Genomic DNA, 12,054 nt, shown 5'->3' with positions numbered 1-12,054 from the left:
CGTGTGCATGCACACTTATGAACTTAATTACGAACTTAATGCTGTGTATCTGAAGAAGTGTGCATGCACACGAAAGCTCATACCAAGAACTAACTTAGTTGGTCTTTAAGGTGCTACTGGAAGGAAAAATTTTTTTTTGTTTTGACTGATGTAATACGATTGCCATCTTCAAACCAAACCCACTGATGATCTCTCCCAGCGGCTGCATGTAGATGTTGAAAAGCATGGGGGAGAAGACAGAACCCTGAGTGAGAGCCCAGGGGTCTGAACACTCATCCCCCCCCCCACTTTCTGAACACGGCCCAGGAGGAAGGAGCGGAACCACTGTATAACAGTGCCCCCAGCTCCTCTAGATGGTCCAGAAGGATGTTATGGTCGATGGTATCAAATGCCGCTGAGAGATCCAGCAGAACTAGGAAACAGCTCTCACCTTTGTCCCTAGCTCACCGGAGATAATCAAGCGACCAAGGCAGTTTCAGTCCCATGACGAGGCCTGAATCCCGACTGGAAGGGATCCAAATGGTCCGCTTCTTCCAGGTGTGCCTGGAGTTGTTCAGCAACCACTCAATCACCTTGCCCAAAAATGAAAGATTTGAGACTGGGCAGTATGTAATAAGGCACCAGACTCAAGTTATATTAGCCCAGGCATGGAGCTAGACGTTATGAAGCAAACAACACCCCCAGACTTGTGGTTTCCTTTATATGCCAAAACATTTGACCCCAAAGTCTTCCTTTATCAAATTGACTTTGATAAGGAATGTTTAACCCTCATCTCCACTATATTTAATTACTTTTTGCACAGCTGAGGGGGGGAAACACCATTACAGAATATTTGCAGGAGAAAACTAGGAAGTACAGGATGGAGGCACCTCCCTCTCACGCTGGGCCTTCTCATTTATGACTACATTTTGATCCCATCTGTCTTCTGAAGCAAGTGCCCTCCCAGAGTTATTGGAGTACAACTCCCATCATGCCTGACCTCAAGAGCTCAAGGCAATGTGCATGTTTATTCTCTATTTATTCAACCCTGTGAGGTAGATTCGGCAGAGACAAAGTGATACTTTTTGAGGGGACGCGGTACACTTTGCAACCATGTGCTGAATTGAACCCAAACCTCCCCAGCCGACATGCAGCACTCTATCCAGGGCACTCATCAGCAAACACGGGTTTAGTAATGCACGATTGCCTATAGATCAAGGGATGGTGTGGCCCACCACCCGCTGTTGGACTTCAACTCCCATCATCCTTTGCCAACCCGATACAGACTATGGCAGATTCTGAGTTCTATTTGGCTCCAACAGGACTCACAGACCCGGAATCAGTTTGAATGACCTTGTGTATTGGGAGTTAACAAAAATAGTTTTGTGGGTGAACCAGTGCAAGTTGTTCTTTCTTTTTCCCCACATCACTCCAGGGCAGAAGACTGTGATCAAGCAACAGCATCTCCCGTTCCTTTCCACCCCTCAACTTTGCCTCAGGGACACAGTGTGAGAGAGGCCTCAGGGGACCACAGCCAAAAGAAAGGGTAAAGCTTCTCTGTGAAGGAGCCCCTCAAGGTGAAGAGTGTTTCTGAGCTACAAGGGTCAGAGAACATCACCCGCCCTGCCTCATAGTCCAAGCTAACGAGAATCCTACGGGTCAGAGTCTCTGGCTCTGCCACATTTGCTGGCGTTGCAGGAAGGAGCTGGTAGGGCCCCAACTCCACAGCCCAAATCCCACGTTCTGGTTGAAGTACCACAGGCCTCTTCCTTTCCACAGATTCCTGAGCTACACCAAGGGCCCAACCGCAGCGGCCTTTCACATCTACCAGCCAGTTGTGGCGGCCGCTCAGGAAGCCCTCAGAGCCCAGAACACAGAAGGAGGGGTGGAATCTTCTGGAAGTGTCGAGGTAAGATGGGAAGCCATCCCTGCGGCTCACGGTCCTCCGGTCAGCTGAAATCGCCAGGTTGGGATGAGCTGAATCGGGATCCAAGGTGATGATCTCTGTAATAACACAGAGGAATGTGTGCCTCTATCTACATCACATATGAAGCGCATGCACAGATAAGATCTTCCACTCTAGATTATTAATAAAAAGAGAAACTGGCTGCCCAGCTTAGTATTATTGCGCTCGCTCCAATTCCCTGAGCAATGAGACATTTCAGCAGTGCAGAGCTTACTATGTTTGGATTCCATTGGAAGGAGGTTACTGGAGGCATTTATTTTTTTACATCTAAACAGGGCTGTTTTTCAGCTGGAACTCAATCGGAGGCACCCCTAAAAGTGGCTGTGGTGCCTCTAAAAGCTCAACAACTTAGGGTTGTCCACCCCACCCCACCCTCCCACTATATATAAGGGTCTGGTGACTTCTTTCAGTGTATCTGAAGAAGTGTGCATGCACATGAAAGCTTATACCCAGAACGAACTTAGTTGGTCACTAAGGTGCTACTGGACAATTTTTTCTATTTTTTTATTTATTTCATCCCCAAAAGGTGAGAGTTCCTGCACCTCTTTTTCTAGAAAAAAAAGCACGGCATATAAATGCAAGTCTCGCTATCCAAACACACTGCATTCTCAGGAAATTGCTTGTAAAAGCAAACATTTTCTTAACGAGACAACAATTTCCCTGGATTCCTACGTGGAAATTTCTAATGTGTTCCCGGCCATGGAGTTTTGACCCCGAAACGAAAAACAAAACAAACAGGGAAAACCCTCTGAAACCTTGCAAAAGGCAAACAAGGAAGGGGGAAATGATCTTACTTGTCCAATCTACCTCCTCCCCTTTCTACCACGGTTTCATGGTTGCTGCCGCAAACCAGCAAAACAAAAAATTAAGGCTTGCTCAAGGCCGGTTATTTGTTTACTGTGCTACATGCAGATTCAACTGTTTGGATATCTGAATCTGTGGTGTGTATAGCGAGGCTTAGGGTACTAATTCCTCATGTTTGGATAAGTGGATTTTTGTATAATGGAAGTGGTATAGTAATCCCTGGCATGCTTTTGTCTCTATACCCGTTCTCCTGACCACTCTACACTAAAAACCCAACTCCACCTGAACTTATTCAATGTCCATTGTAAAAAAAAAGGGGGAGGGAGGAGGAGACCTTCTTCCCATCCCTTCTTGGAAGTACCATGTCTAGGATATAACTAACATCATCAATGCTACTATATTAACATAGGAAGAGCCAAAGGTAGGACAAAGCCATTGTGGCTAGTTCCAATTGATAGCCACTGATGTTCCATGAATGACTAGGTTTTTTTAATAAACCAGCCAAGTTGGTGGCCTTCACTGCCTCTTGTAGCAGTGAGTTCCACAGTGCACCTGCGTTTTGTTGCGCAAAGAAGTTAGTGCAAAGTACTAACCTCTCATCTCGTTCATATGCTCCCACAGGGCAGTCTTCTTCCGAGAGAGATGGGAAATTCTCTCTTCCAATTCCATGGTGGACACTGGCGACCATTTTGGAAAGTTCCAGTTTTTGCACCTACCGCGAAAGAGAGAGAAAAATCAGGTGGCTTCTAGGCACATAATCCTGTTTGGCAGAAACTCTGGGCTGTATTCAACTACAGAGCAGATGCACTGAAACTGAAGCGACGATGTGGGTGGCGCTGTGGGTTAAACCACGGAGCCTAGGACTTGCCGATCAGAAGGTCGGCGGTTTGAATCCCTGCGACGGGGTGAGCTCCTGTTGCTCGGTCCCTGCTCCTGCCAACCTAGCAGTTCGAAAGCACATCAAAGTGCAAGTAGATAAATAGGTACGGCTCCGGCGGGAAGGTAAACGGCATTTCTGTGCGCTGCTCTGGTTCGCCAGAAGCGGCTTAGTCAAGCTGGCCACATGACCCAGAAGCTGTACGCCAGCTCCCTTGGCCAATAAAGCGAGATGAGTGCCCCAACCCCAGAGTCGGCCACGACTGGACCTAATGGTCAGGGGTCCCTTTATCTTTAAATTAACAGCATCTATTAATTTCAACGGGTCTGCTTTGAGCATGACTGAAGGTAGATACAAGCTTACAAGCTTCTCAGGCTAGTTGTTGACAGAATAAATCACACTTACAACCACAGTTGCTTACCTCTTCAAGAGGCTCCCAGCATCCTAAAGGAGGGAAAGAAACAGAGAGAAAGCAGAATTTTAAGGGGTGCCCTTTCACAGTATCATAATTCACAACTCAAAATTCCTCCAAGAACTATGTGGTAGGGTGGGGAGTAATGTATGAACTGGGCTCTCGCTGAAGTCTAATTTTGTGGCGGGACGGCTTATTAAATTTGTATATTTGTAGTCTATTGCTTTTGAGTGCTTCCAGACGACCTGTTTACCAAGCATTCTTTCCAATCTGTTTGCAGGGAGTTTAGAGGCTGCTGCACCGAAGCAAGTCTTATACTGTGCTCCTAGTAAGTTAGCAAAAATGTATAAGAAAGGTACAAATGTCTGTTAGAAATGTAAAGAAAAAGAAGGCACCTCGTATCATATGTGGTGGACATGTAAGGTAATAAAAGTATTCTGGGAAATGATATACATTGAACTGAAAAAAAGGTTTAAAATAACTTTTTTATAAAAAAACTAACCAGAGGCTTTTCTATTAGGAATTGTGGGTGCTGGAATTCCAAGGGCGCAGAAAAGACTTTTTATGTATGCGAAGACAGCTGCACGGATGTTGTTAGCCCAGAGATTGAAAGAAGATAAAGTCCCTACCAGAGAAAAATGGCAAATCAAGTTGTTGAACTATGCCAAAATGGCTAAACTGACGGGAAAGCTCAGGAACCAAAAAGACCAGAACTTTAAGAAAGGATAGGGGAAATTTATAATTTATCTTGGATACCACTGTAAACAGATGAATATAACACTCGTAATTTGCAAGTACTATGGAGAAAATGGACTTATATAAAATATGGACTATTGAAAAAATGCAGTAGAAAAGGATTAACAACAGAACCCACGGAGGGGTAGGTGGGAAGTCCAGAGATTTGAGAGAATCTTGTAATTTTGGGTGTGTTGCGGTATGATTATAAATTTAAATATGTAAAACAAAATATTTTTTTTTAAAAAAAGTAAAAATAAAAATAACTTATAGTTGTGTTTTCCGGGAGGTTTCATTGTACGTTAACAGATCTCGCACACTATTCTCTCGAAACAGAAGCACCTTCTGTTTTCAATGTTCCCAAAGCGCTTGGCTTTGGAGTATGCAGTGGCTTAAAAACTCTCCCTTTCATGCTGACTGGGCAGCTCCAAGACGGTGGAGACAGGAACACTGCTGCAAAAATAGCAATGTGTCTTCAACCCCACTCTCCACACAAACGACACTGAACCACCACACCACTGCTTTTACCTTGAGGAGCTCAGTATCTGGCCGCTGACAAATTTGCTCCAGCTCAACTATCAGTCCTCGCAGAAGCGGCGCCCCCTGCAGGATCTTGCTCTCATTCTCCCGCTGCCTTCTCTCCAGCTCGCTGGCCACTTCCGAAAGCCCCTGTAGGACATGGCTCTCCCTGTCCTGCAGGGTCTTCCTTAACTGCTGGAACACGTGGGCAGTTCTCTGCCTCTCGGCTTCCGCACGACCCTGCGGAGGAAGGAACGGGAAACGGTGCCATTCCAAAAGGGTAAGGACAGGTAACATCGAAAAGCACCTTTTCTCCTTGCTTGCTGCAGCAAAACCAGAGTATCGGAGTCAAGTAAGTTCAGCAATGCTCCTGGATACCAGTCGCTGGAAAATACAGGAGGGGAGGGCGCCCTTTTGATTGAATCCTACTTGCTGGGCTTCCCACAAGCAACTGCTCAGCCGCTGTGAGGACGCAAGGCTCTCTCTTAGGTTTGCATGCAGTTGCCCCTCCTTGGGCTTGACCTGATGGGAGGTCAGAGTCCAACAACATTTGGGGAAGGCTGGCGCTCAGCATCCAGCTTGCATACAAAAGATTCCAGGTTCAATCCCCGCCATTTCCAGGTAAGGCTAGGAGATAACCCAAGTTGAAACCCTGTAGCTTCCTATGTTCCTATTGGGGGTGAAGTGGGGAACCATATTGCCTCCCTTTGGCCTACTGCAAGCTTCCCAGCACAGCCTCAACTCTATGATTTGCCCAGTAACATCCATTAATACTATGTGATTGCATGTCCTAATAACCTAGATGTACCGTCTCATCCAGCAGCCTGCTCCCCAAGTGGCCAACAAGATGCCTGTGGGAGTTCTGCAAACAGGCCCTGAGAAGTTTAGCGAGTCCCCCCATCTTGGCTGCACTTCACAGTCCGCCATTTGAGGTAGCAGGGAGGCCTGCAACGTTTTGGCTGCATACACACATTTAAAACACATGGTCTCCCCACAAAGAACCCTGAGCGCTGTGATTTACCCCTCACAAAGCTATTGCTTTGTTTATTTGTTGATTTCTATACTGCCCTTCATCCAGGGATCACAAGGCGGTTTACAATACAAAGCCACAAAACACACAGGTACCGTCCATAACAAAGCTACGATTACCAACAAGCCTTTAACAAACTACAATTCCCAGGATCCTGGGGGGCGGGGGGAGAGGGAGAATAACGTACTTTGAATGCATGGTGTCAGCTAACGACCTTACCCCAGGCATTTGCCACCATGTCTAGTTTGGGTCTTATGCTTGGGGTTTTGCTTACATCTAAGGCAGGCATATTGGGACGCGGGTGGCGCTGTGGGTTAAACCACAGAGCCTAGGACTGCCGATCAGAAGGTCGGCGGTTCGAATCCCCGCGATGGGGTGAACTCCCGTTGCTTGGTCCCTGCTCCTGCCAACCTAGCAGTTCGAAAGCACGTCAAAGTGCAAGTAGATAAATAGGTACTGCTCTGGCGGGAAGGTAAACAGTGTTTCCGTGCGCTGCTCTGGTTCACCAGAAGCAGCTTAGTCATGCTAGCCACATGACCCGGAAGCTGTACGCCGGCTCCCTCGGCCAATAAAGCGAGATGAGCATCGCAACCCCAGAGTCGGTCATGACTGGACCTAGTGGTCGGGGCTCCCTTTACCTTTAAGGCAGGCATAGGCAAACTCGGCCCTCCAGATGTTTTGGGACTACAACTCCCATCATCCCTAGATAACAGGACCAGTGGTCAGGGATGATGGGAATTGTAGTCCAAAAGCAGCCAGAGACCCAAGTTTGGGAAACTCTCCCCTACAAGGTACAGATTGGGGCACTGTGTGCTATCGATTCAGCAGCACAACTGCTCTCTGTCTGTGTAGCCTAGACTGGCATTTGCCTCTTAATTGCTAACTATATACATACGTGTGCCACCCAGATTTACACATGTTGATCTGCGGCACCATTGTTTCAAGAGCTGCTGTTGCTATTTGTTGCCCCAGCTGGTCTGACAGCGTTTGCCGGATGGACACACACATTCTGACACAAAATGTGCCTCTTTTCTAAGTGATGTCACTCAAGCCCCAAATATACCTGAAGGAGCATCTCCACTCCCATCGTTCACCCCGGACACTGAGGTTCAGCTCCGAGGCCCTTCTGGCGGTTCCCTCACTGCGAGAAGCCAAGTTACAGGGAACCAGGCAGAGGGCCTTCTCGGTAGTGGCGCCCTCCCTGTGGAACGCCCTCCCATCAGATGTCAAGGAAATAAACAACTATCTGACTTTTAGAAGACATCTGAAGGCAGCCCTGTTTAGGGAAGTTTTCAATGTTTGATGTTTTATTGTGTTTTTAATATTCTGTTGAGAGCCACCCAGAGTGGCTGGGGAAACCCAGCCAGATGGTCGTGGTAAGAAGAAGAAGAAGAAGACAGCTTTGCCTAAGGAGGCAAACTTACCAGCAGCATCTCCAGCCTCTTCCCTTGGTTCACTGCAAGGACCTCCCTGCTGTCCCTCTCGCTTTTCAACAAGGCCAGGTGGTGCTGAAACTGGGCCTGCCAAAAGCAATGAGCAGATGGATGTTCAAGGCTTAGGGAGTGGGCAGTTCTGGGTTTCTGCATCGTTCTGCAAGCAGATCATAGGCAGTTCTAGGATGCCCAAATACTCCTGAGAGGTGTAGGACCTCAAGCCTCCTTACAAGGTGTGCACTCTTTCCTGCAAGGTTCTAGTTCTAGGTTCCTGCAAGCGCCTGGTAGGAGGATCCTGAAAAACCATTTCAGACAATGGCAAGGCTCCAGAAATGTGAACGCTTAAAAGCCTTCCATCTCAAAATGTCCTGCCACTGCAGTTCATAGGCAACAGTGTCTAAGAACCAAAGTGCAAACAGAATGTTTGCAAACAAAGTGCAAACATATGCAAACAGAAACAGTAGCCAACAGCCTGTTTTAACTTGAAAAATCCACTGATCCACTGGAGGGGCAGAGGCTGAGAGTGGAAGAAGCAGGTGGAGGGGAAAATAAATGCTTTAACTCTTTTCCCCACCAGCCATTTCCCTACTACAAAACCACCGCTGAGAAACTTCTTTCCTGCACAGGGTTTCAAATGCATGCTTGCGTGGAGCTGAAGCGGACAGGAAACCATTAACATCTGCTGCACACCAAGCTCTTACTGCTTGCAGAAGTACAGTGGTACCTCAGGTTACATACGCTTCAGGTTACAGACTCCGCTAACCCAGAAATAGTGCTTCAGGTTAAGAATTTTGCTTCAGAATGAGAACAGAAATTGCACAGCGGCGGCGCGGCAGCAGCGGGAGGCCCCATTAGCTAAAGTGATGCTTCAGGTTAAGAACCGTTTCAGGTTAAGAACGGACCTCCGGAACGAATTAAGTACTTAACCCAAGGTACCACTGTACAGTAGTTTTTGCAGCCCGTGTTCCCCTGTTTGGTGTGCAAACAGATCCTCAATGAGTCTGATTTCGCTACAGTGCATGCAGAGATCTTTTTTTAAAAAAGCTAGAAAACTTTGGTGTTTAGAGGGGCGAGATGAGAGCTGGACTCTGCTCTTCCTCCCGCCAGACAGATGAATGGCTAGATTTTAGCTTGCTTTTAGCATGCATTCTGTTCTGGCGTAGGATAAGAATAGGCAGTGTGTTGGGCGATGGAAAGGAAGTAGGCAGTGAACTATAGTTCTGCATATTTACATTCAAGTGCACATAACAGCACAGACAGGGAACTTGTGGCCTTCCATTTATTGTCGGGTGCCAACTCCCATCAGTCCCAACCAGCATGGCCAATGAGCAGGCGCGATGGGAGTTGTAGTTCAGGTCATTCACAGGGCTGAAGATTCCCCAAAAGCTGCTCTAGAAACAGGGAAGGATATTTATGAATACGATCTTGGACTGTTGGCGTTTTGTGGATTCATGGTTTTTCATACAATTAATAAATCTTTATATGGACACTATAAATTACATGTAATGGTATATATATCTACGTAAAGCTGATATGTGTGAAGTACAGTGGTACCTCGGGTTAAGAACTTAATTCGTTCCAGAGGTCCGTTCTTAACCTGAAACTGTTCTTAACCTGAAGCACCACTTTAGCTAATGGGGCCTCCTGCTGCTGCCGTGCAATTTCTGTTCTCATCCTGAAACAAAGTTCTTAACCCGAGGTAATATTTCTGGGTTAGCTGAATCGGTAACCTGAAGCGTCTGTAACCTGAAGCGTATGTAACCCGAGGTACCACTGTATATGATGTAACTTTAGCTACACTGCATATGTGTTGTGTGTGTTTCTTTTATTGTTTCAATACATAAAGCAATAAGGAGGGATGCTGCCATTCCTAAGAAATCCTTTGCGTGCAAAATGCACCCCCAAATCTCTCACCTCGCCCCCCCCTTCAAAAGCAAAATAATGTTTTGTTTTTAATGCAAGTATCTCCTGAACAGAAATCACTGGAGCAAACGCACCCCAAGCTACGATCCTTCCCACTATTCTGGGTTGCGTGCAAAGTTCGCCTTACTCACGAGTAGCCCTACTGAAGGCAATGAACTTGACTGCGGGGGAGGGGGCGTCATTCCTTCCGACGGGAACTTCGTGGGAAGGCGCCGCTCCTCTCGCTGCCTTTACCTTGTACTCCTCGGCTGCCTCGTCCGCGGGGACCACCGCGTGAGATCGGTGCTCCTTGGATCTGTCGCAAACCACGCAGATGAGAGCCTCGTCCGCCCGGCAGAACAACTTCAGCGGCTCCTGGTGCTGCCGGCACACCGGCCCCGATCCTGGGCTGCTGCTGCCGGGCGGCGGCGGGGAAGGCGCGCCCGGAGAGGAGCCGGCGAGCGAGGCCAGCTCCTTGGCCCTCTCGGCCACTTTGCCCAGCTGCGCGTTGGGCCGGAGCTTCCCGGAGCGGGACCTCTTCCTGCACTGCGGGCAGGGGAAGCAGCCGCCGCCCAGGCCGCTCCAGTAGGTGGTGATGCAGGCGCGGCAGAAGTTGTGCTCGCAGCTCAGGATCACCGGGTCGCCGAAGTAATCCAGGCAAATCGGGCAGAAGAGCTCTTCCCGCAGGGCGCGGGCGGCGGCGGCGGAGGCCATGGAGGAAGAAGGGAGAAGCAGCGCTTTTTTGCAACGGCCCCGGCTGGCACCGCCTGCCTCTTTCTTGCTCAGGCGTGCAAAAATAAACAGCCGCCACCCGAAACCGAAAGTAGGCGGGGAGAAAGCCAGAAGTGGGTGAGCACGATAAAAGGAAACTCGGAGAGGGGGGGCCGCGTGGAAGCTAAATACGTGGCTATTTCTACACCGCTTACTGCATGAGAAATTATCTCCAAGGGGTGTACATAAAGTAAAGCAGGCGCGGGGAAAATTTTGGCCCGCAGACGTCGCTGAACTACAGTTCCCACCACCCACGGCTTGGCCCGTGCTTGCTTGCTTGATGGGGCTGTTGGGAGTTGTAGTTCAACAACACCTGGCAGGCCAAAGGTTTTCCTCCACGCCTGGAGTCAGGGGCAGATCCACAAGAAGCAGATTTGATGCACAGAGAATCCCAGGAACTGCCATTTTCCCCTCGAAGAGTTCCAATTCCTGGTACCCTTAAACTACAGTTCCCATTATTTTTGGGGGGTGGTTATGGGCTTTGAACGTGTGTGTGCTATAGAGTGTGGAGCTACCACAAAGTAACGGACAACTTAAAACAGCAATACTAAAGTTATATATACAAAGGTTACATTTATACAAATTAAGAGATAAACCACAATTCCTTCACTTGATCCCTTTCCCACTCCCGTGTCTTCCTGTCGCAGCAGCCTGGCTTTTGCCTATGCCTTCACCCACCCAGTTCCCCACCGGGGGCCCAAACTTACAACCACAACAGCTCACCGCGGAGAGGAACCCTGGAAAGTGCTGACACCCCCACCCCCCGGTCTCTCCCTCTCTGGGTTTGCTTTTTATGCACAAGCAAAGTATTGGAGAAAACTTCCTCAGGCCACCCGCACCTGTGGCCCAAGCAGCAGTCAGCTGCACTCCCCAAAGCCAGTTCCAGGCTAGAGCCACTTTGGGCAAGTTTCCCAGGGGGTCCTCAGGGTGGGGAAAGTTCAGCCCCCCCCCAATACTACCAGTTGCGTTTTTGGCCTTTGGCTGCTTCTGCTCCTCCTCCAGCTGCTTTCCAGTTAGTTCAGTTTGAGCTGCAAACTGGTCATTAAAAGGGTTGCTCATCGGTGTTAGCCCTACTCATAGTAGATCCACTAAAAATACAGTGGTACCTCAGGTTACATACGCTTCAGGTTACATACGTTTCAGATTACAGACTCCGCTAACCCAGAAATAGTGCTTCAGGTTAAGAACTTTGCTTCAGGATGAGAACAGAAAATGTGTGGTGGCGGTGCGGCAGCAGAAGGCCCCATTAACTAAAGTAGTGCTTCAGGTTAAGAACAGTTTCAGGTTAAGAACGGACCTCCGGAACGAATTGAGTATTTAACCCGAGGTACCACTGTAATGGACACGATTAACTTAGGTGCATTAATTTCAATGATTCTGCTCACAGAATAATTTAGTTGGCTGTAGCCCTTGTTCCTTTGTTCTCATGCTACAACAGGTTTGGAATCAACCTCAAGCAGTTTGCACCTGGAGGTGATGGACCAAGAGACACCCGCCTGGGCTGCAGGTCTGTGTAAACCTATACTTCACTCCAGCCATTTGCTAGAGCAACTCTTTCAAACTTCAGGCCTGGCCTCCCGCTAGATCTTGTTAAGTACAGTGGTGCCTCGCAAGACGAAAAGAATC

At 48.3% G+C, this 12,054-nt stretch overlaps 1 protein-coding gene across 1 annotated transcript; it reads right to left on the bottom strand.

Annotated features, from left to right (window-relative positions):
* Positions 1-999: 999 nt before the first annotated feature.
* On the bottom strand, positions 1,000-10,544 carry LOC310756915 (E3 ubiquitin-protein ligase TRIM39-like). Its single transcript, XM_083601851.1, has 6 exons — positions 9,913-10,544; positions 7,747-7,842; positions 5,302-5,532; positions 4,048-4,070; positions 3,343-3,461; positions 1,000-1,983 (listed from the first exon to the last, which is right to left on the bottom strand). Exons 1-6 carry the CDS (start codon positions 10,369-10,371, stop codon positions 1,475-1,477), a joined length of 1,437 nt encoding a protein of 478 aa, XP_083457977.1. The 5' UTR covers positions 10,372-10,544; the 3' UTR covers positions 1,000-1,474.
* Positions 10,545-12,054: the final 1,510 nt, after the last annotated feature.

The sequence above is a fragment of the Podarcis filfolensis genome, assembly GCF_964270895.1.
Source record: "Podarcis filfolensis genome assembly, chromosome: 2".
Taxonomy (NCBI): domain Eukaryota; kingdom Metazoa; phylum Chordata; class Lepidosauria; order Squamata; family Lacertidae; genus Podarcis; species Podarcis filfolensis.
The sequence above is the reverse complement of the archived record's forward strand: the minus strand, read 5'-3'. Positions and strand labels throughout refer to the sequence as shown.

What these genes read in the sequence shown, in the direction of transcription:
- LOC310756915 (XM_083601851.1), bottom strand. Translation starts at nt 10,371, where the DNA reads ATGGCCTCCGCCGCCGCCGCCCGCGCCCTGCGGGAAGAGCTCTTCTGC. An exon ending in AGAGGCTGGAGATGCTGCTG is followed by an intron (nt 5,533 to 7,746) that starts GTAAGTTTGCCT and finishes CTTCCTCCGCAG; the next exon opens with GGTCGTGCGGAAGCCGAGAG. An exon ending in CAGATACTGAGCTCCTCAAG is followed by an intron (nt 4,071 to 5,301) that starts GTAAAAGCAGTG and finishes TCCCTCCTTTAG; the next exon opens with GATGCTGGGAGCCTCTTGAA.